The sequence below is a fragment of the Notothenia coriiceps genome, unplaced genomic scaffold (assembly GCF_000735185.1).
Source record: "Notothenia coriiceps isolate Sejong01 unplaced genomic scaffold, NC01 NC01_scaffold00026424, whole genome shotgun sequence".
NCBI classification, from domain to species: Eukaryota; Metazoa; Chordata; class Actinopteri; order Perciformes; family Nototheniidae; genus Notothenia; species Notothenia coriiceps.
This window is the reverse complement of record NW_011359125.1, coordinates 2,721,225-2,745,324: the sequence shown is the minus strand read 5'-3', so window position 1 is coordinate 2,745,324 and position 24,100 is coordinate 2,721,225. Positions and strand designations below refer to the sequence as shown.

The 24,100-nt window shown below is 40.2% G+C and overlaps 1 protein-coding gene across 17 annotated transcripts in view; it reads left to right on the top strand.

The window, feature by feature from the left end:
* The window catches only part of mapta (microtubule-associated protein tau a), a 36,866-nt gene that overhangs the window by 5,109 nt on the left and 7,657 nt on the right, over positions 1–24,100 (top strand). For 2 of the 17 annotated variants that reach the window (XM_010784676.1, XM_010784679.1), the window contains exons 2-14: positions 7,650–7,782; positions 10,527–10,598; positions 11,593–11,682; positions 13,119–13,160; positions 14,153–14,869; positions 15,290–15,324; positions 16,400–16,540; positions 16,794–16,848; positions 16,951–16,989; positions 17,202–17,446; positions 18,240–18,332; positions 18,874–18,966; positions 19,738–19,830. In XM_010784676.1, the coding sequence (XP_010782978.1) occupies positions 7,668–7,782; positions 10,527–10,598; positions 11,593–11,682; positions 13,119–13,160; positions 14,153–14,869; positions 15,290–15,324; positions 16,400–16,540; positions 16,794–16,848; positions 16,951–16,989; positions 17,202–17,446; positions 18,240–18,332; positions 18,874–18,966; positions 19,738–19,830 (1,830 nt within the window). In that variant the 5' untranslated portion in view covers positions 7,650–7,667. The remainder of the gene's footprint in view (positions 1–7,649; positions 7,783–10,526; positions 10,599–11,592; positions 11,683–13,118; positions 13,161–14,152; positions 14,870–15,289; positions 15,325–16,399; positions 16,541–16,793; positions 16,849–16,950; positions 16,990–17,201; positions 17,447–18,239; positions 18,333–18,873; positions 18,967–19,737; positions 19,831–24,100) is intronic. The other 15 variants (XM_010784688.1, XM_010784683.1, XM_010784677.1 and 12 more) reach the window with 14 other exon arrangements.

Here is a 24,100-nt window from a genome sequence, read left to right as displayed (position 1 = left end):
ATTTGATAGTAAACCGAGTATCTTTGGGTTTTGTACTTTTTGTTTAACAAAACCAGCAATTATGTAGACGCCACCTTGGTAATTGGGTTACTGTTGCTCTAGGGAATTGCAAAGGACAGATACAAAAAAAAAAGGTTTTTCAGAATGTAAGCACCACAGGCCAGGATCTTTCCTTTTCTTGGTCCCTAATTAGGGATACAAAAACCTAACACTGCTGGTTTTTCAGAAGACATTATACAGCGTTTCCCTCACAAATAATACAGAGCAAAACTAAAATGTGTTAAATTAAAATGAACATTACTTTGGCGATTCTACTAGTACTTTTTACCTGCTTTTAATGTAATTTAAACACATACTGCCTGTATTCACCCTCTGTCTGAAATGCTTCATTTAAGGGCTGTCTCTTTAAATACCCAGACACAACAAACAGAGCACCTTTAGAATGTGTCGAACTAAACATCTTTTTAACTTACTGAGGATTTTACAAAGATGGCCAATTCATTGGAATGCTTTAGAAACAGGAGGTCTTAAAAACATACATTTAAGTAAATACTTTCCCAGCAGAATCAAATTGTACAGGTTTTTCAACATTGTTTCCTTTGAATACATTTGCAATTTAAAATACTTGACTTCATTCTCTACAGGGATTGTATAAGGGCATTACACATCCGTGAATGTTTGATACAATATTACTCTTGAGGGTGAATATTTGGTGTATGGTTTTTACATGAAATGACTCCCTTGCTTTCCCCCTGAATATACACACCTTAGTGTTTAGGGAATAATGCATTGAGCACATTAAGCACCTCTGTGCATGCTCTTAGCATGGCGCTATCTGTGTCATTGCTTCCCCCGAGTATAAACAAGTCTGCTCTGATTGGCCAGTGTTCTCTGCGTTTCTGCACTGTCATTCCACCAGTAAATCACTGTAAAGGCGCTGTATTTGCACTCTACCTATAAATAGTAGAGTTGTGACATTACAACCTTGCAGAAGTTCTGATTGATCATTTAAAGGCACAGTGTGTCTGCATAATTGTGGATTGAGCGTTCTGATACGTTCACAGCTTTTGTATAGCGAGTAAGCCTACTTTCTAATCTAAAAAGATATGCCCTTTGAGATACATCAACATTAACCCAGTTTGCTGCATAACAGCACACAGTTTCAGACTGCATGTCCTCCTGCATGCTCGCTGCTCCTGGAGCTGTGTCAACATCCCTGTTGACCGAGCTCCTTGCAGAGCCTTCTTAGCGGGTTCGCTCGGGAGCCGTGGGCCTGTGCCAAGATTACATTTTCACACGCCCCTGAGAGGAACAAGCTGCATCAGCAGACCTTCAAGCCTTTTCCCCCTCATGAAGCTGCGACAAAGAGCGCTGTCATGTTCCCTTTCTGCAGCAGGTGACATTTATGTGCTTGTATTAACCTGGAGCAAATCATGACACAACGAGAGACAGATTGGTGTGTTGATGAAAATACTAGCTCTTATCTTTACAGTCAGTGTATATCCCAGATATATCCATACAAAGGGCAACTTAGCCTAGTGTTTCCCACCTGTCTCCTGTTATACAACCACTCTGCAAATGGACCTACATTCCCTGTGTACATACAGTATATGTATCTAAAGGATCGAGTTCTTATCAGCCTTGAGTTTGTTTGCTCTCTAAACGTCCGAGCTCCCGGATGCAGAGTGAGCGCTCCTCAGAGTGGATTGTCTTTGTTGGCAAGTGTGCAGCCTTCTTGTTGTTTGGATGCTGTCATGTGTAATGCTACAATGGCAGATTTGTCCCGGAGCACTGAGAGTACATTATTCATTAGGATGTCTAAGAGACACACAAACATCGCTCTAGCGTTTATAAGATATTGTAAGCTATTTTTTTTTAATGCATTTATTTAAGTATCATTTTTGTGTTTTTATATGTTTTTCTTATTTTCAATAAATCCCAATAAAAGACGAAAAACCAACAATTTCTCAGCTTCTTATGTCACTCAGCTCCAAGCTAAGCCTTGTTCCAGACCGATGAATGGCTGCCTAGATCTCCGATTATTTCAGTGAATCAAGTAACTGTAGGTCTGGTGTTTCAACCATTTAGAAAAACCAGCAGAGCCTATCAGAGCTTTGCGCGCAGGATTAAGAATGGGGACGTTGTGTTCCTGCGCCAGTGCCAGACAAATTAGGAAGGGCACGCCAAGAAAAGGGGGGCAAGCATGGAAGAGATCGATACAGCTGTACAGGTTATTATAAGTGAACTAACAGAAACAATAACTATTGAAGTGGCAGATTTATTGTCATGCTACTAACAAGCACTGCTTCTGTGTCGACTGAAAATGACGTTAGAGGGACGGATATGTGGCTTGCTTCTGATTGGATAGAGCAAAATTGATGACCATTGTCAAACAGAAATCCACAATTCAGTATGATTGTCAGGTTTTACATGTTCAGAAAGATGGACTTTAAAAAGGTCACAAATATATCATTGTTCTTTCGTGTTTTTGTATTTAAACAAGACAATAGTCACTGGAGTTATTAACAAACAAAAGAGAGGAAATAGTGCATTTGTGGGGACTGTTTTCATGGGAGGATTATTCCCTTTTTGTTGTCAATTCAGTTTTTCTACTCTGGTTGTTTGGTTGCCACTTCCTCCCATTCGTGCTGTTTGTGCTGCATGTGGGACATTGTTTAGACATCCAAGGTCAGGAGATATGAATGTGACTAAAGGGAAGGTACACTACACATAGGGAAGGTCACATAGCTGAGCCAAGTGTGCCTTTTGGCGTAGCTCTTATTGGGAGGAGTAACCACGGCAACAGTTGAGGCATCGCTGCCTGTAAAAAGGGAGTTGCATCACTGCATGGTGGTGAGCCTAAAGAAGGTCAATGGTGGGAAAATATACTCCTTTACATAAAGGAAAGGACCAATTCAACCCTGTTAAAATACTCGTACAAGTTAGAAATCCTGCATTCAAAATCATATCCGACTCAAATGTAAAAGTTCAGAAGTATTATCCCATAATGTACTTAATGTAGTTTCAAAGTATAAAAAGTGCAGGAATATTTCTGCTGTGATTTGCATATGAAGCGTATTTGCAATCGCCAGAAGTAAAAAGCTAAGGTTAGGCCATAAACAAACAACATCACCACCGCATAATCACCGCTAAGCTAAAGGCGGCTAATGTTCGACATGATGATGACGCTTTAGTAGTCTCATTTAGTCACTTGTTAGCAACTGCGTTTCCATGACACATAGATGCTTCAGACTTCAGACAAGTGGGGTATTTTCTGACACATTTTGTCGTAAAACCAAACTTGAAAATCTCTTACGCTGAACTTTCCTTACTTCATGCATTCTCTACCAGAAAAACCGTCAAAAATGAGCTAATGAAAGGGAAGTTGTAAAGGGATAACTAATTTCTGTAAGACTTTAGCGCCTGGCTCTTAAAGAGCCTGTGACACGAGTTTCCCTCATTATCCAAACCCATCAATTTGAGTAAATATTGTCCCCTTGAAAACCGTTACTGAACTGATTTTGGATATTTGTACTTTGATAACCATTAATCTGCCCTTCAATGTTGACCATTTTCCGGATCTTCTCGGAGATTCTTCAAGTCCTGCCAAATGATGTGTGATGTCATTGCGGGCACAGTGCTCCAGCTGCACCGTTCAGGATCCCAGCATCTGCATGTAAAGGCACGATGGCGCACACAGCAGCAAGCTCAGATAGCGATGACAGTTTAATTTTGAACGTGTCTGAGAGCTCATATGAGGCTGAAGGATCAGTTTATGTTGTATCTGTTAGAAGTTGAGGAATTAGGTGCGTCAATATGGGCGATTATACGGTCATGTAGCCAGTGGTTGACTGGGACTAAAAATCATCCCGGGACTCTCGACCGGCCCACTTCGGTACCGCTAGTAAATTGTCAACGGGGGGAGTGGGGGATGTGCTAGTGACTTATCCGACCGGCCCACTTCGGTACCGGCCCATCGGAATTCGTCCCGATGGCCAGTCCGCCACTGCACCAAGCCCAGGCCACGTAAACAGTCAACGGGGGGAGCCTCGCTGCGGGGAAACGGTGTACCTAGTGTCCTGATCGGAGTGGGAATAATAATAATAATAATAATAATAATAATAATAATAATAATGATCCGTGCATTTTATCCATTAATTTCCCCAACATTGTGGTAAAAAAAAACACACGTTTAATCCATGTTGGTGTACTACTACAACCAGTTGTGTAGTGGGGATTTTTTTACTGGGTGGACGGGGTGGTGGGTGGACGGGAGACACTATGGACGCGCTCGTGAACTGTCAACGGGGGGGGGGGCTTGGGGGACCTCTGTGTCGCCTGTCAGCGCAACTTACATGATGCCGTTTAGACAATATAATAATAAAGGGCGGTGCCGGCTGTCAGCGAACCGATCCGGCCTTTCTGCGCGACTATCACTCAAATGCGGGACATAGTCTCAATGTGTGGGACGCGGGACAAATAATAAAAATGCTGTGTGTGCAGTCCCGCACAGTGCGGGACACCTGGTCACCCTACACACACAGTTCTGCCCCTCACACACACGCGCTTCAAATCAAGTTGCATAAATGCTTGAGCTACGTTTTTATTATAATTACTGTGAAATCTGCCTATTATGTTTTCGTCATTATTACAACAAACACACACTTGCAACTGATAACACTGGCAATGATTTTAGATGTATTAGACTATTAAAAAAAGACATCATGCTTCAAATAAGTGGGGGTACGGCGTACCCCCGCGTCCAACGCCCACTACACCACTGAGTCTACAACTACAAAAAGCATCGGTTTGTTTTCTCATCAGGAAATGCAGACCGGCTCAAACAAACGATTTTTAAATCATCATCCTCACGATCATTTAATGTATCATATGTTCGCTGAATTGACATGAAAGCACTAATAAATGTAGTTTCATCCACTTGAGTTTACAACTATAAAAATAATCGATTTGCTTTTATATCACATCCCACGGGAGGAAATTCAGCAGCTCTCACTACCGATTTTTAATCCTAATTTAATCATCATCTTCACCATGATCATTTATGTTTATGTTCCCCGAATTGACATGAAAGCACTGACAAATATGAATATATTGTAGTCAACTTCATTAAAACGTTATTAACGTGCCTAAACTCAGTAATTCACCATTTCTACGCATGACAACACACTTTGTCCGTGTTTGGCTCTCTCGCCGCACAGTGAAGCGTTCCCGCATTGACGACACTTCCGGCTTCCCCCAAAACTTCAAAATGAGTCGAAGGAATTTCTCCGCGATGTTCGAAATTATTGATATTTATCGGAACAGTATCGCACCTTCTTTTTTAAACTGACGGTTCGAGATGAGTAGTAGCCCAATATTTCATTGCACAACAGTTGTTGGGAGGTTGTCACAGGCTCTTTAAGCCCCTCCTGAAAAAACCCAGTCTGCTCTGATTGGCTTGCGAGAAAATATGGTGCACATTTGCTGTAGTTCACAAGCCATTAGGGAAATTAGTCAGATGAGGAGCAGAGAACTCTAATGAGCTCTGGTTTTGTAACCTGCAACAAAGGTAAACAAATGTTGTACGCCTAGTAGGTTTTAGCAATAAGTTTTGTTTTATAAACTCTTATTCTGTAAACAAAACAAAGCACATTGAATGGATACACAACTCTCTGAAATGTAAATCTATTTTGTGACAATCTTTGAAAACATTATCAAAAAAACGTGCATTTAATCAATGATGAATCTTTGCCATAACATTAATCAGGATTATTCTGAAACGCATAGTAAACCAGAACATAAGTGTCTTGTTTTTCAGCAGCACTGCTAGGAGCTTACACAAAGTGACGTTCATGACCACAGTGATCATTTGAGAGGGAATATTGATCAGAAGCCAGCAAATCAGATCATCATGCACTGAAAGAGCAGTTTGGATGTCAACACTGATTACGGCATAAGCTCTCTGTACAGCCTCTGTTTCTGTGTATTAGTGTGTGTGTATGCGTGTGTGTGTGTTTGTGTGTGTGATTGTGTAATAAGGCAGTGTGAAAAAAAAAAGTATAATTCAAAGTGAAAACTGTTGATGTAACCAGAGGCTTGTGTTTAATCTGATATGTAATCCTCTTTTGATGAGATTTGATGCAATTCACATCTCGCCAGTTGAAGGATCATGTCTGGAATATTAGGTTTACTTCCTGATGTACAGTACACAGTATTGGAGGTGGAGTGTATCTAAAGTACTGTACTTAAGTATAGGGCTGCTCGATTATGGCAAAAATCATAATCACGATTATTTTGGTCAATAATTGATATCACGATTATTAAATACGATTATTCATTGACTTTGAAAACATCCATTTATTGAACTTTAAATAACTTTAATAAATTAGACAAAAATAAATGAGATCAAATATGTTGCAGTGCACTGTCACAACCTATTCTTTTTTTTCGATGATGTTGTTTTCGTAATTGTGGCAGGCCAAAATCGTAATTGCGATTAAAATACGATTAATTGCACAGCCCTACTTAAGTACCTCAAATGTGTATTTTTGTATTTACATCGCCACTACAATTATTTGACAGCTTTAGTTACTTGCCACATTACATACTATATATTAAGAGTTTATAAAAATGATTTATTATAAATTAATCAAATAGATGATTGATAGTATGATTAATTGACATAATCATTTTATATTAAAAACGTTTTTTTATTGAGCCTTTGATCAAGATTCTCAAATCTGAAGATGTGATCCTTTTTTAAATTATTTTAGTAATTTCTATTTATTGTTCATACTAAAGCTGTCACTCTGGGCCCTGGGTAATTGCAAAACACATTTGTATTATTTTCTTAATTTTCTATATTCTTTATTTGGAGTCCAATAATATTAATTTTAAATTTTACTCGCTTTTTTTCCTAATTTTTACAAACCAAACCAAGTCTATATATGGAGATAATAATCATTAGATTATTCCATAATAATTTGACTCATAAAACAAACTTTTGGCGAAACTCAAAACTTCATACGCTTGTTATGGACATTTGATAAATAATCCTAAAAGAATAAAATAATGTGATGACTCAACTAGTTGTAGGAGACATTTTTTACTTTTAGTTCTTTATATTTAGATACATTTTCATGATAATACTTCTGTAATTGAACTAACTTTTTCAGTGCATGGCTATTATTTGTATCTGAGCATTTTTACAGTTAGTCCTTATCGTTAGGCCAATGATCTGAATTCTTCTTCTGAGTGTTAGCATCTTAATGACGGTGATGATAATGCTGAAACATTACATGAAACACATGCTGCACTTGTCCAGAGGAGGTTGTTTAGGAAGTGCAGCTCATTACAGCGAGGACATGGTTAGAAGGGACTATTTTTGTCTGTCAGGCTGTAACATGAAGCGCCGACCCCACGTCAGATGTATAAATAACCGATTTTTCACCGACTAAGTGTCTGTTTACATTTATTGGTGTTGCACGCCGGAAGACAAAGTGTCCATGAAGTGCGTCCTCATCATTTTTAATCCTTAAACCAGGTGGGCATCTGGGTCAGCTGCTCTTTGAAGTTTATGACTTGACATATGTTACGTGCCACATCCCGGACTAACTGTGTCCTCCTATGCGTTTGTTGCTCTTCTGCAGCCTGACCTGCGACTGGCAATGGACTACACGAACAACTCCTCCAACAGCTACACCTCCGGAGACACCATGAGCTCCTCCTTAGCCAACATTACCATCAGCGACCAGCACCACCAGGAGAATGGCATCATGAAAGGTCAGACATAAGTCAAATGTATTTATATGTCTCAATATCGCAAGGGTTTACAGTCTGTGCCGAAACAACCCTGTGTTCTTACAGGCTTGCTTTTAAGTGTTGCTCTTCCACTGGTTTTTTATTTACAATTGCACATGGTACGTTTTTACCTTGGATATCACAAAAAATAAAATAATAACAAGGAGCAGGCTTTTAATTGAGATGAAATAATATTTTATAATAAAAAAAATGTTATCTATTCCTGACCGTATACTATTTAAAAAAAAATCATGAAGATGATTAAGAGGGATACTCAAATCGGCAATAAATGTCACTTGTACATAATAGAATACACCTGCACAGTCAACAATGAAATACTTCCTAATTTAAAGTTCGCACCCATTTGATTGGCCAGTGCTGCAGCTCGCCAGATGACGTCATATTGTGTTATTCTGCAGGAGCCTCATCAAATCATTACCCCCATTCAAATGAATTAGCAGCTGAGCTATTTCACACACTGTTGTTATCTGTCTGACCATAATGACTAATCCGGATGACAGCATTCATATTATCTTCTCATCATTAAGTCATGGGTCAGCTCCGATGTTCTGGCATCTAACACACCAGCTTCACTCCGTCAGTGAGCTGTTAGAAATACACAACATGGTTTATTTATTATATCAGTTGCAGTTGAAACACATTTACTAATATTGAACATGTGCGCTTTAGCATATTAGCTTAAAAGAACAAGGTCTACAAAGATTATAATAACTGCTTCAATATATTTTATTTATGTGCATTGACACCAATGAATAATGCACTGTTCTTAACAGATAATAATAATTAGCTGTCTAAGTAAATATGTCATTGTATGAATTAAAGAGAAGTTCTAGATTGTTTTTAAGCACATCTATAAATTAGCATTAATAATCTACTATGCCTACATAAAATTAAGCCATGTAGTTTTTATTAACACCATAAACATATTACGAAAAATCACTTCAAACTGTCTTCATATGTGCTTATAGCTACATTACAGTGCGTTATAAACCAATAATGACATGTTTAGTATCTGCCAATAGTTCCATGTTTCTAATCTTGAGAACAAGCTGACTTGTGGGTAATCTTTGTGGCCCACAAGTTGGATTTTAACTCAACCTTTTGGCGCTTTAATCCCAGAGCATATTCTTAAAAGTTCCCAAAGAGAGGGATTTAGAAAGATTGAAATCTCCGAGCTGTTTCTTAAAGTCTCTGTGATCGGTACTGATTTGGGGCCGAGCCCGAGCCCCACAGTTTCAACTGTGCTTTGTTTAATCCCACTTTTACATAATGGATACAAGACATGCTAGAGTGCCGACTGCAGCTGCACTGTGCCCTGTAATGCAGGCATCTGGGTCAGAACGAGATCCTGTGGCACTGTACGCTACCAATTCAGTCCATAAACAATCAGGCCTTTAATGCTGCACAGAAAAAGGCACATGTTATGAAAGGGTAAATCATGTCAAATGTTTCAGTTGCACAGTTATAGAATAAGTAATAACTGTCCTGGCACATTGTTCAGTAGCTAATAATCAGTTTCAGTTTCCTCATTCTGATCCCTTATATCCACCGTGTGGCCAATTAGTGCGTAGCCTAGCTTTCCCCAGTTTACAGCCCTCATTAGTGCAGACGTTCTCCCTGTTTCCACTTTCCATCTTCTCACATGCAAACAGGAAGCAGCAGCAGCACACACAGTCTGTCAATGGTGAAACACAGAGTGAGTATCGTCAATCTGTTAGAGCGGAAACGTAGTTGGAAAGTGTGTTGCTTGTAGGATAAAGGTAGTTGAGTGGTTATAGTTGGTAGATGATGTGTAGAGCGGTACATTGTAATAATGATGGTTTCAAAATGTTTTTCCTTTAATAAGTAATCAACTTAAAATTGGATGTTGTTAGTTTGAAAAGTTGATTTTCTCCAAAGTTAAAGTGGCTATGATTGATATCTTAAGAATAGATATATAAAAAAGTGGAAGGTGCCATTTGTATTTGAAATAATTATCGATGTTCAGCCAACGATCAGCTTAATCTGCAACTCCCCCTCATGGAGCATTCTCATGACTTTCAATTTATTATTTTTCTGTCCAGCCCACAATTGTATTTGTTCACTCTCCATGCTTTCAGAGCATACATTTTAACATATAGCTTTTTTTCCTATAATTGTGGCCATTCAAATATAGAAATAATCTAGATGTAATACACAAAAAATACAATTGCTACAAATGTTATTTTTCTAACTCTTATGCAGTCTTGAAGTCCAATAGTATGATACATTCATGAAAAATTTATCGTCCAAGCTCATTATAAATTGATTTAAGTTACTTTAAAGACTGTGTGGATACACTAGTTTAAATAAATGTCAGGATTTCTGCCTTTGAACATTGTATAATGGGTTAAAAATTTGAATTTTTTTATTTCTATGTGATTCTGTGAATATGGCTGAGGGAAATTAAGAAAGAAAGTGGGTTTTTTCAGAGTTTCTTGTGCATGTTTATAATGTACTAACAGATTGAATCTGTTTGGTCATTTTTGACTTTGAGACCTGTTTCATTGTGTTTTTATGGTTTGTTCTTGTCTTATTTCCTCATTTACAGGGAGTCAGGATTTAATAGCTAAATAACATTGACTTTTGCAAAGGTTTTAACCATTTTAATTGAATTTCACAGCTCAAAACAAGTGTCTTTCATGCTGAACCTCCAGCCTGACCTTCAGTTAACCTTTATTCCTCAGAGCCTGAAGCAGCTGTCAGTGAAAACGAAGCTCAACCTGTGTCTGAGCTCTGTGACGACAAGGTGCACCCTGGTACGACCGCCTGCGCGCCTCATGTCTGACGCTCGGACTTTATTGACTCAACTTAACCTTCATTAAGCACGTTTCAGTTTGTATGCAGTTTTTCCACTTCATTTCTCTTTTTTTATCAATAACTTTTCCTTTTGTCAGAGATCTAATCCGAGAAATGTTAATCTCAGTTTCTTGGTTTTCTCCCACCTTTACACTTTTCATTTTTTCAGCTCGTCTTGGTTTGAATCTACATATTTCTGCTTGTTTTCTTATTTATTGTGCCTTATATGTATTGCCCATTTCTTCAAATAGTTTTCTGTTAATAGGCTAATTGATTTATCAATGAAGCTTCTCAGCTGTACATGTTCGCACTTTTGTTCATTTAATTTCTAACAAAACATAATGTATAAATTTCTTGGGATTTCTGTGAAAAATATGTAACTTGTAAAGCTGTCAGATAAATAAGTGAAGTACAAATACCCCCAATTTCCCTCTGAATTGTAGTGGAATAAAAGTGGAAAGTAGTACCTCAAGTTTGTACTTAAGGACAGTACTTAAGTAAATGCACTTCACGTTACATTCATACTGCTGCATGTACAGTAGCTATGTTCTCAGTACAAACACAGTGCGACAAACTACACAGGGAACAACATCTCTTCCCTAGTCACACACGAACATGGTGACTAACATGGGAAGTCATGTCTCTCTATGCCTGTGAGAATTAGCCACAGTAGCACTTCAGCCTGGGTGGAGCATGCTTTGATCATAAATAGTGAGAGTGACAGCGAGTCCTAAGATGTAGTGGAAAGCAAGGTCATCGGGTGGAAATACTCCTTGATCTGTTGAACAGCTCCTGGCTGTGAACGTGATAAATACCACAGCATGAGGTCAGGAGGTGTCGTTTCAGAGCTAATTCAGCTTTAATAAACCAGAGGAAAGTCTGTCAAATTAGAGAGGTGTTTAGGGATGAGCTATTCCTATTTTTCTGACTGACTGACATCCATTTATCCTGCAGTGGAGACGTCAGAGAAGGCCGGTGTTGAAGCGGCAGGGTCTGAGCTCTCAGAAACAGAGAGCACTTCATGTGGAGGCGAGGGGCAGCTTGGTACGCCTCCAGTCTTTCAGCTCCTGTCTCTTTCAGCAGCTTGCGCTTTTAGTTGTTTTCCTAGTTTGAAATTTTGGGAAATATATTCTTATTCTTGTATGAGAAGATTGATATCACTATCGGGTCTGTATGATTCAACAAATGAAGCTACAGCCAGCAGCCGGTTAGCTTAACGTCGATTAGCTTAGCCTAGCTTAGCTTGAAGACAGGAAACGGGGGAACTGCTTGCACAAATCTGTCCAAGCACCACTTTGATTTTATTTATTCATTTATTTAACAGGGACAGAGCACATTAATTAACATAATTGTAAATGTGCCAGTTAGCCAAGAGGCTATTTTTCATCTGTAGTGCCTGGACAGATTTTAAAAGTCAACCTAAAACACATTTTACACACACAAGTAAATACAATCAATTTAAAACATGCAACACACATTACTGGAATACTTAAATAAAACAATTTAAAAGACAGAACAATAAAATAAAAGAGCATGTTAAAACACAGACAGTGGGTTTTAAGGAGCAGATGATTGCTCCGACACTAAAGCTCACTGGCTAACATTGTTTGGCAACTTAAGATATTTTTTCAATGAATCAGAAAACACTGAAGTGTCCCATGGCAAAAAGTAAATTCTTTAAATATCTTGTTTTATCTGTGTACTTTAAACAAACTGTACCTAAAGTGTAACCTATCATGCAGGGTTTGTTATTAGAAAGCTTTATTTAGGCTAGATGTGCTTCCAGTCATTGTGCTAAGCTAACCCGCTGCTGTAGCTTCATGTTGAACATGCAGAAGTGAGTGATATCAATTTTCTCATCTAACTCTAAGCAAGTTTGGGAATTTCCCAAAATGTGGAACAATTTCTTCAATTTGTATGACCCGAAGCTGCTCTCGTGGTTGTACTGATTTAAATGTGGCTTACTATCTTTTTCTTTCAGCATCATGAATGGAAAAGAGTGCTGTTTTTGTATTTTTGGTTTATCCTTTGGCTTGGCTTCATGCTTGCTGTAATGGTTGATGATTTGCTCCTTTTTAGAACTACACATGATCATAAACGGACATAAAAGATGGTTACATGCTGGCTATTTCAGAATGGTGGGAATGCGCCAAACCTCAGGCAGATTTAAGCGTCCTGTGATCTGTTAAACAGATGCAACAGAATGATGTTAGAAACAGCTGAAGCACCACATGGAGCAGGCCCTTTGGTGCGGTTCTGCTGCACAACGTCACACTCACATAAACACTGTTTGCATATTCATCTCTTTGTTTTTCAATGATAAATGTAACCTTGATTTGCTCTGGGCTTTCTGCATTAACTGAAGACATGCTGTGTGTGGGCTTTATATTGATTTCTTTGCAGTGAGGGAGTGTATTGATGACTTAAAATGACAGAAAGTCATTACTCATATATGTTTCCATTTGTCTCATCATGTTCAGCAGCAGCAGCAGCAGCAGGAGGAGGAGGAGCAGCTTCAACAGGTAGGCTGTTAAGTATTTGATTGATTGCACTTGGGCTGTATTTAATGAGTGTTGCTGATGGATATGAATACAGTTAGGACTCCAGGACTGTTTTATGTGATACCTGACGGGGTTTAATTGGTATTTACTAATACATTAAACCATAGAGAAGGGTCATTTTAGATGCATTTTATGTGTAGTTATTAAAGTAAAAGCATTATCATTACACTTCCCAAAATGAATTGTACAATTTACACAAACTGCACTATTTGACTTTATATGTCTGATCTATTATTTGTATAAAAACGCAAAAGCAAAGCAACATTTTACATAACATGAATTCAATTAAATATTTAAACTTTAAAAAAAGAAATCTGTCACATAGCAAAAAGCATCTTCAACATGTTTTAGATAATATTGTGATTTAAAATGTAAAGTATAAGTCAAAATGATTTAACATAATAAATGATTTGCAAATGTAATTGTATTTTGAATGCATGCACATTCATTATAAATGAATGTATTAATGTATTACTTATACATTTTATTATTTTATGCTATTTTATTTTTATAATTATTTTTATTTTACACTGTAAACGTCTTTATTTGTTGCAGTGTCACAATCCAGACTGCATACACTTTATATAGCTCTATAATTGTTATATTTAATTATTATTATTATGGAAAGGAATATGTTAGTAGTCTGTTGTTCATTCTGTTCACTTGAATACATCATGTGTTGTCCGTCAGCCTGGTGTGATGCATTAATGTCCATTTCCATCTCATTTTATTTTCATGTGAAAGTTTCTTTTCCACCATTGATCACATCTCACCTTTTTATAGCTCTCTGTTGTTCTGTTTATGGAAATATCCAAATAGACTTTTTTTTACTTTGGTCATTGATGGCATTTGTCCAGTTCTGTCCCATCTTTAATTATATATTTTGTTTCAATGGGGAGATGGAAAACAAGTGATGTGAATGTCATCATTAATCTCCTTTCCAAACAAATTAGCAAAGCCTGCTTCTGGAGACTGCAGTGACTTTGTGTTTGCGGGCGATGGAGCCACTAGGGAGGGCATTGACTCCATGGGAGCTTCCTGCCCCATGGACCCAGGAAATGAGGCGGTGGAGGAGTGTGGGAAGAGGCTAAGTGAGTCTTTATGGGCCTCTGAAGACCTCAGCCACGGGTCGGAGATAAGACGGGACGACATGGCGAGCCCTGCAGCCGTGGACTCTCAAAGGGCGATCAGCCTGGATGCCTCCGAGTGCCTGAGTGAAACCAGCAATCTGCCCGGGATGTCTTTGATTCGGAGCGCTGCTTTGGAAGACCTGACGTCCATTGGGGACAAAGAGTTGTTGGTCAATCAAGGAGAGACAGACAGCTCTGAAAAAGATGAAGCCCTTTTAACGTTCGAAAGCATGCCAGCAGAAACACAACAAGTTCAAAGTCTGTCACACTCTGACTCTCCTTCAGAAGATCTTAATGGCAGCAGGAACATTTCCGACACGGACAGCCTTTTAACCAAAATGCCATCCGATACGGCGACTGAAAACAGCAGCAGTGACTCATGGTTACACAGAGCCGGCTATTCAAAGCCTGGCATTTCTAATGACTCAGACATAATGAGCATGAGTGCGGCTCTGACCACTGGTACCGCTGAGCTCCGCCAAACTCCCCCCCAAAGCTCTCTGGGCAGAAAGTCTATGGTGCCGGTCCCTATCTTCAAAGGTCTGTTTGCTGTCATAATCACCAGAGCCCTCCTCAGTTAACTCCTTCCACTTCTTTCTTTTACTATGCAGCTTCTACCGTATGCCATGCTGCACTCTCCCTAAGACTTTTTCTATTGGAACGTAAACTATTTAACCAGAGGAGAAGCTTGTTGTCCTCCCTCCCCACTTTTTCTTTCATGGCTCCATCTTTGCTCACTCTGCTGGTTATGCGTTCCCCAATAAAATCCACTTTTTTTGTTTCCACATTGTGTCACCATGCATGCTGCATATCACAAATATTTGGTTTAGTTTTCTGTCTTATTTGAATGTCTTTAAGCACACACTTTTCTTAATTTAGTTCACCTGGGTGGAAATAAGGAAGACATCAAAGATAATAAACGTGTTATCTAAAGTCTGCCACTCTCTCTTCTGTCTATAGCTCAAGCAAAGATCGATAACGCCTCTGCAGATAAGGTATGTGACCAAGAATCATCATTTCTTTTATTTAGGGGAATATTCTGGTTTCTTACAAATTGGATCATATTTTGCAGCTCTGTCCATTTCTCTGTTACTGTACCATTTATTCAGAAACATGGCAACACTGGAGAAAGAATCATTCGGTTAGATTGTAAATGGATCTCCAGGTGAGAAAATCTTGCCTGACGACCTTTCCTACACAAGGTCAATGCCTTACCTCAACCATCTTGCGAGAGTTCCACAAATCGAGGGTAACAATCTGTATCATAATAACAAAGGCTCTTAGAGGGTAGGATGGATGCTTCTACAAAAGTCCTACCCTGGTGTTTATTTCAGTCAAAGTTTATTATAACCATGACTACAATCCTTCTCTAATCGAAAACTTGACCAAAACCTATTTGTACCACTGACATGGTATTGGATTTAAAATATAATATATTGCACTTGTTAGCTTTTTGACTAAACATCCATCAGTTACAGAACAATATTATCACACATTTTCAGTCAAGTTGGTTTTCACCTGATAATTGTTTAAGTCCAATATTCTCTCTCTTTTTTCTCTGTTTTTGGTCTCCACCAACAACGTTTGTTCACCATTAAATGTTTGTGTTTGCTATTTCCAGCGGAGTACAGTATATATATTTGTTGTATTTAATTTAGCTGCCTCATTGCAACTATGCTGAAGTTGTTGTCCCCAAAATCAAATACAAAAGTTTGCTGTTAAAGTATTATATATGTTTTTAACTGTGATTTGAATGTGCTGAAAGCATTGGATTAAAGAATAGCATTTATTTTTATCATGTAGTTTGGAGCATTTGTTTCACTGTCCGACTTTAATTTGTTGGTACACTGAGCGTGCTCCCAGATCTATGCCATTTTTACAACTGATAGAAGACGTTAAAAATAAGACCCATGTTGCATAAAACCAGAACAATCCTTTGCCATTTTGTTTGTGAAATACATTCATTCCTTTCTGTCATTTTCCATTTGTTCACTCATTCCTCTTTTATGTTCATTGTCATTAGAACTTTTGATTTTTTTATTCCTTTTTCCTTTCCTCCCTGTCACAAAGACCCCAACTGCTATCAAACCAACCTCTTCCCCTAAAAGACCATCCCCAGTCACCGGGGGCAACAAAACAAACTCTCCCTCCGGAAACGGCCCCAGCTCCATCCCCATTAAAAGCAGCAGCCCGGGGCCCCGGCAGCCCGGAGTAAGTACACCTCTGAATGCTGCTGAGAGTTAGGAGCTGAGCGGGGGTCAGGTGGTCAAAGATGGCTGCTCAATGTCCTTGTCTGGGTTGAGAAGGCACCCTAACATTCATTTGTTTGATAGTGAATCATCCTTTACACCAATTTTGACATTCATTTTTTATGATTATTGTCTCCAAACATGTTTTGATTACTTGCACTTGAATAAAAGCAGCTTTCTTGATGTTAAAGCAGCGTCTCTTCTCTGTTTTTCAGGGTCCCGGTCTTGCAAAGTCTCAAACCCAGGGAGTGAAATCAGCAGCTCAAGCAGGTACAGAACCAACACTTCTCATTTGTATTCTTTTCATTTGTCATTTTATAAGGTGTACAATTTAAGAATTACTTTTGATTTGTCATATTTTTTGTGATGCAGCTAGTGCCAAGAAACCTCCCACTCCAAAAAATCAAAAAGGTAAAAAGAAAAGAAGAAGCAAATCAATAGCAATCACTTTTAGCGTCCCTTAGGCACACTGCCACAGTCTGATCCGGTCCTGGATCAAACTTGGTCAGCTTTTAGTCCCCAGAGCTCCTAGTCTGATTATATTTTTATTTATTCTTTCACTTCCATCCTCTACTGAGGACTTTTTCGAAACCTCTGACTCATTGCTTCTCTGATTGCTCAAGATGGGAGTGGCCATAGCAGCCCCGGCACTAAATCTCCCTCCAGCCAACTCTCTGCGAAGGCTGCGGCGGAGGCCAACAAAGTGAAGAAAGTGGCGGTGGTGCGTTCTACGCCCAAATCCCCGGGCTCGCTGAAGAGCCGCCCCCCCGTCCCTCTGGCTGCAGCAGCTCCAATGCCCGACCTGAAGAATGTCAGGTCCAAGGTCGGCTCCACAGACAACCTGAAGCACCAGCCTGGGGGGGGGAAGGTAACTGAACTTACATTGATGTTACACTGAGTGCACATCATAGTGCATGCAGATTTAAGACTCCGCTGTGATCTCCAGATCAGTGGTTTAGATAACGCTTTGGAGCTAGAACTGTTTGGAAGGTTCAAACCTCATGAGGACATCCAGGGAGATGTGCACTGACTCGTTCCTGAAGTTTCTTGATAAAAGCAAGAAAATACCTTTTTTTTTTTTTACAAAAAAGGCGTAAAATCTGGCTCCACCCACTAAGATTTGAGTCAGCCAATCAGCATTCTTCTGCTTCCAGAGTCTCTGATAAATATATTTGGAATTAAAACTCCAATCTGCCCTTTGATGTCCTGTCTGATCAACACAATGTACTTGTCTATGTGTGTGTATGTGTTGAATGTGTGTGTGTGGTCCGTTTTAGCACTGCATTGTTCTATTTCAGTGTAGGTAGGCTATGGTCACATGTCTAATATTCTATCTATCTATCAATGTAACCCATCTGCAAAAATTGAAAGGATTCTGTGATGTATATTTAGGAACCAAAAGGAAATAGTTAAAAAGGCTTATCTCACTGACATTTAAATGGTAGATCAAATAAACAGAAGAGAGGATGTCACTTATTGTTTAGTGAAGGAATGAGAGGAGGATTTTCCGAAGCCTCTCTCTGAAGTAGTATCACCTGAAGCTGCATGTTACACAAAGCAACACGACGGTTAACAGCATGGTCAACACCTCTCTCAGTCCTACTCTCACAGCACATGTTTCAAACCCACAAATCTAAAAGCTGACATTTTCATTCTTCCAGGTACAAATCCTTGAACAGAAGTTGGATTTTAGTAGTGTCCAGTCTAAGTGTGGCTCCAAAGGCAATATGAAACATGTACCCGGTGGCGGCAATGTGAGTAACTGAGGGATGAACTCAACACCTGACTCTTGAGTATCTCTGCAGTTATGATCATCAAAAAACAGCTTTTGGTAAAAGAAGGAAGTGCTCTCTCTTTTCTTTGTGCTCTCCATTTTGTAATAGAAGATGGACTTCTCAATGGACTCACAATCTGCTCAATTAGACACTGAAATATGTTTTTTAACTATTAGTTCACTAAAAGATCAAGGTGCATTTAGCCAAAAGTCCACTGCTTTAATGTGTTAAAGTTGGCATCTGTAACAATATGGTCATTTTGTAGACTCACGTATTACTGTTTATCTATCCCTATTTAATAACATGCACTTAGTATATGAGAATCCCCCCAGTAGTATCTGCAGTAAATGTGATATGTGACACACTAAGTTATGGATGGCAGCTTTAATGAAATGATTAAAAACCTGCTTTAATCTCCATCTCTTCAACATCTTAGTTCTTCCATGTTGGGCTGACCCCCTCCTGCAGTTATTCTCAATGGAATTAAGGACTTGTATTTCTTCTTCTCACACCTTCGCAGGTCCAAATCCTTGACAAGAAGCTGGAGTTACCTAATGTTTCATCTCGTTGTGGATCTAAGGACAACATAAAGCACACCCCTGGAGGAGGCAAGGTGAGTGGGTTTCACTTGGAAAGCATTTCCTTATTTCTTTCTGAGCTGAAATAGATAATACCCCACATTGAGGAAACGTTCACAATTAAAAAAATACAACAAGTCAGTCTCTTTGAAAAACATAGCGTAGTTTTGGTACAGCACATATGCTTTACAGATACATTATGTTTCTGTGTTCTGACCCTTTGATGAAGTAAAAGAAAATGTTGATATTACAACTTTAATTAAATGGGACTTTGTAGTTTTTATTGTAATCATTTGCCCTACTTCTATTTGGGGATATATTGTTTCAATCATTTGGGGTTTTGTGTGATGTGGTATGACTTGTTATAACACTCATTCAAGTTCTGCAGTCATAAGTAGTGTCTATTTCTCTACTGTTTTCAAGCTGATTGATGGACGTTTACTCAATCAAGTACTAAGGGTTCTCCTAATAGAGTGTTTATTCAAATGTGAAACATTTAATCTTTTACCCGTGCACATGCCAAAAAAACATGCATGGACATGTTTGCCCATGAAGACACCCAATGAAGAAGGATCAGTACAGTGTGGATTCTTTTTGTTTTGCCCCTTTAAAGGCCAACCTGCATCTCTCATTTCTCCCCTCTCCACTCTGGCTCTCAGTCTGGATTAGCATTGAAAGCACTACAATACTATAGGAAGAAAAAGAAAGGGCTCTCTATTTTTCAAATACATGAGAAAGAAGATGGACTTTCAGCTCTCCCCCTGTTCTCTCCTCCAGGATAACCGTCTTTCATATCAACTTTCCAGGTTCAAATTGTTGAAAAGAAGCTGGATTTAAGCAGTGTGCAGTCCCGGTGCGGCTCCAAAGATAATATGAAACATGTAGCGGGTGGAGGCAATGTGAGTAGATCGGAGGGGTGGCCCCTGGCAGACTGCAGGGGCCCAAAACCCTTGCTGTAACTCAGACTGCATCTTCACTGAGGAGGGTCTCAGCGTGCACAGAGCCTCCTGTGTTTCCCCTCTGACCTCCATGTGATCCAACACTGCTAACCAGAGGTGTGGATTCGAGTCACATGACTTGGACTCGAGTCAGACTCGAGTCACCAATTTGATGACTTGAGACTCGACTTGACAACATCACAAAACACTTGCGACTCGACTTGGACTTGAACACCAATGACTCTGGACTTGAATAGGACTTGAGCCTTCTGACTTGAGGTGACTTGATAATTTAATTCAGAGGTCTCCAACACGCCGATCGCGAGATGCCGCTAGAAGAGCAGACTGCCGGTCGGGTAGAGGCAGAATCATCAGCTGGCTCCTCTCATTGCTGAGGAATCCTGGCAGGGCAGGGCGGTCTTTATTTAAGCTACCATCGGCACATCATATACACACGACACACTAGGATCATACCATTATCGTGACAAGAAGGGTGGGGGGCACAGGCATGTGTAGTGGTACAGGCAGCTGCACAGAGCAAGCGGCGAGACGGATTGAAATGCAAGCACGTTCGGAAAAAGTCAAGAAATTTAGCGAAACCAACCGAAAAAGAATCAGCATCTGGGCTGCATTTCAGTTGATATTGTAGAAAAGCAAAGCTGAGTGGCAGGATTTGAAAAATGAAAATAAACCGTTCAGATGCAGGTTTTTTTTTGGTAACCACTCAGGATTTATTGTCAGAGTGAGAAATTCAGATCTTGTACTTGAGTAAAAGTTAGCGCAGAGTGTAGGAATACTCGGTTTACAATAAAAAGTCGCTGCATTCAAATGTTACAAGTAAAAGTACAAAAAGTATTAGCATCAAATTATACTTTAATGTACGCACCTGCAGAGGGTAGATTGCAGTGTTCTTTTCGCCCCATAGAGAACCGCCTCGCTGCACATTATCCCTTTGCCATAAAGATAGATTGTGGTGCCCCTTATAACATGTTGTTGAAGTACACAGTGAGAATAAAACATTCTGGTTACCTCCACATCCAGGATCTTAACATTAAAACTCCTTCTGAATCAAACACGTCACGGTAGCCCTTACTTACTGATCGCCCTCTTAAATTAGAAAATAACACGTTACTTTACCAGCAGAGAAAATAGATTATCTGAATTATTAATGTGACTAATACAAGAGCAGTTGATTATTATAAGTATTATTCTGTTGATCAATGTCATTACATTTGGTGGTAAATGCAGCATATATGACTGTTTATGACTCGTTTTGTTCCAAAGTTCAGTTTAGGACTTGGACTTGACTTGAACTTGCCCCATCCTGACTGTGAGACTCTGACTTGGACTTGAGCGGCAACGCCTTCGATTTCGACTCCGGACTTCGTAAAACAGATGACTTCCCACCTCTGTGCTCAACCCCTATTTCAATAGTTCATCATAAGTACACAGCCATCGAGCAGTGGTGACTACAGGAGACATCGAACAACCTGGTAAAAAAACCTGGTACGTGTCCCTACCAGCAGTGCTATAGTACACAATCCAATTTTTTATATGTACTTTTACTTCCTCCTACATTATATTTATTTTAATAGCTTATATTTACAAAATATATGAAGAATAAGCTTATAGATTAAATCAACCAACAGTTCATTACAATTAGAGGTTGCAAATATTCTGTCTGTGGGCAGACTATTTGTAATGCCTTGTGCGGGTTGGCAGTGCGAGAGTATTATTACTTAAGTTGTATTTGACCAAAGTAAATTGAGGACAGGTAACAACTTATCAGCCGGAGCTACTTTGATCCTGAGGAGCGTGCTTAAGAAGAGAGAGTCGTCAGCAAGCGGCGAGCGTGAAGAGGAGTTAGAGAGAGAGAGAGAGAGATGCAATTTGGACATGAAGAGTATAGAGAGTGAGCTGCGCTAGAGGAAGCGAAGATCAGTTGTGTAGGTTAGGGTGAAAAGTTGTGGCCCGATTTCGGGGAGAGTTAAATGACACGGCGGCGGAGGCGAGGGCGGAGTGGGAAGTGGCCTGGCGCGCGAAGAGCGCGCCAAGATGCTGGTGGGATGGTAGTAGTGGCGATGCTGTTGGAGTTAGCGATGAGAGAAGCGACAGTTTTACCCTTAACCCGGAGCCGCGAAGAGCTGGGATCCTTGTTAGGCTTGTAGAGTATAGTGAGTTATAGGTCGCGATGTCCGAGAGATTGGTGCAAGTGTTTGGTTTGCTGAGAAACTTGCGGAGTAGAGGCGAGGAACGTGCGCTGAGAATCGTGCGAGAGTAAGAGCGCGTGCGAGATCGAAGAGGTGAGTCCGGGGGGGATGAGTTGTTACTGTGCCTTGCCAAGTGTGAGTGCGAGAGATTGACAACTGTAAGTAAGTAATAATGTCGAGGCTGAGAAGCCACGAAAAGGCCGATTACAAATGTCTGCCAACAGACAGGAATATTTGCAAGATGCTAATTGTATAACTGGTTGGGTGATTTAGAGTCTATAAGCTAGTTCCGTTCAGGGTATATTTCGTAGAATATAGCTATGTAAAATAGACGGGTAGTAGATTGTAGAAGGAGTAAAAAGTACAATATAAAAAGTGGATTGGTACTATAGCACTGCACTGGTTAGGACACGTACCAGGGTTTTTTGACCAGGTGTTCAGGTGTCTCCCTGTAGTCGACAGCGGTCATGGCATGTGCTACGTTGATGATACAGGACGTAGGTGAATGAGGGGTTATGCAGCCAGAGGTGGGAGCAGAGTTCAGTGTGTGTACGAGAGTCCGAGTCAGAGTCTCAATCGTTTGGCGCTCAGAGTCGCGAGTCAAGTCTGCGAAGTCGGAGGGATGGCAAGTTCAAGGTCAAGGCCAAGTCGGGTAAAACTGTGACAGAAACGATCCATAAAGCAAGTAGCATTATGGTGCTGTTACACACAGATGGTGAGATGGACGATATCACAGAATGAATACTTAAGTAATCGAAACGTCTTTGATTAGGGTCACGAGAATAATTCGGAGATAATCTTATTTTCTGCTGCTGTAAAGTAACGTGTTATTTTCTGAATGTTGAGAGGGATCAGGTGAAGGGTAAGGGCGCGTACCTGACGAGTTTGAGTTCAGGAAGAGTTTAATGTATAAGATCCCTGAGGGTGAGGGTAACGAGAAGTGTTTTTTCCAGCGTGGGTACAAGCGAGGGTATAAGGACCCACGCGAATCGTATCTTAGGTAGTTGCGAAGGCGGATGAATGTGGCAGCGAGCGGTCGTGGTAGTGGGAAAAGAGACAGCCTGAATCTACCCTCTGCAGGTGGACATTAAGTAGTATTTTGATCTCATATACTTGTTGTACTTGTACTTGTAACATTTTGAGATGCAGGACGGTTATTGTAACCGAGGGTATTCGTGACACTCGGAGTACTTTTACTGCAGGGGTACAAGGATCTGAATTCTTCCCAGCCCTCGACAATAAGATCCGAGTGGTTTAGCCAAAAGAAGAAACCGCTGCTCTGGAAGGTTAGTTATGTCATTTTACAAATCCCTGCAGCGTCAGGCTGGTTGCTTCTTTACGAAGTATTCAGCTGAGAAGTGCAGCCAGCATGTGGATTCTTTTTCGGTTTTCGCTAATTCTTGGACTTTTTCCGGACGTGCTTGCATTTCAATCGCTCGTCTCCCGTTGCTCGTGTGCAGCTGGCCTGTACCGACGTACCATGCGCCCCCCACCCTTCTTTCAGCGAGTTAAGTGGCTATGATCCTGTAGTTGGTCTGTGTATATTGATTGGCCGGGATGTGCGGTAAATAAAGACCCGCCCCTGCTGCAAGGGATTCTCAGCAAGAGTAGAGCAGCTGAAGATTCTGTCTCCGGCCGACCGGAAGTCGCTCTTCTAGCGTCATCTCGCATCGGGCGTGTTGCAACCCCGCTGAATTAAATTATCGAATCACCTCAAGTCAGAAGGCTCAAGTCCAGGTGCAGACGTCGCCGGAGTCGATTTGGTGTTCAAGTCCAAGTCGACTCCGCAGAGTGGTTTTGTGGATGTTGTCCAAGCTCCGAGTCTGCAAGTCTCAAATTGGTGATCGAGTTGACTCGAGGTCCATAGTCATGTGACTCGAATCCAGCACCTCTGTGTAGCAGTGTTGGATCGAACAATGGAGTGTCAGAGGGAAACACAGGAGGCTTCTGCTGCACGCTGAAGGACCCTCCTGCCAGTAAGATTTTTTGGCAGTCTGAGTTACAGCAAGGTTTGGCCCGCC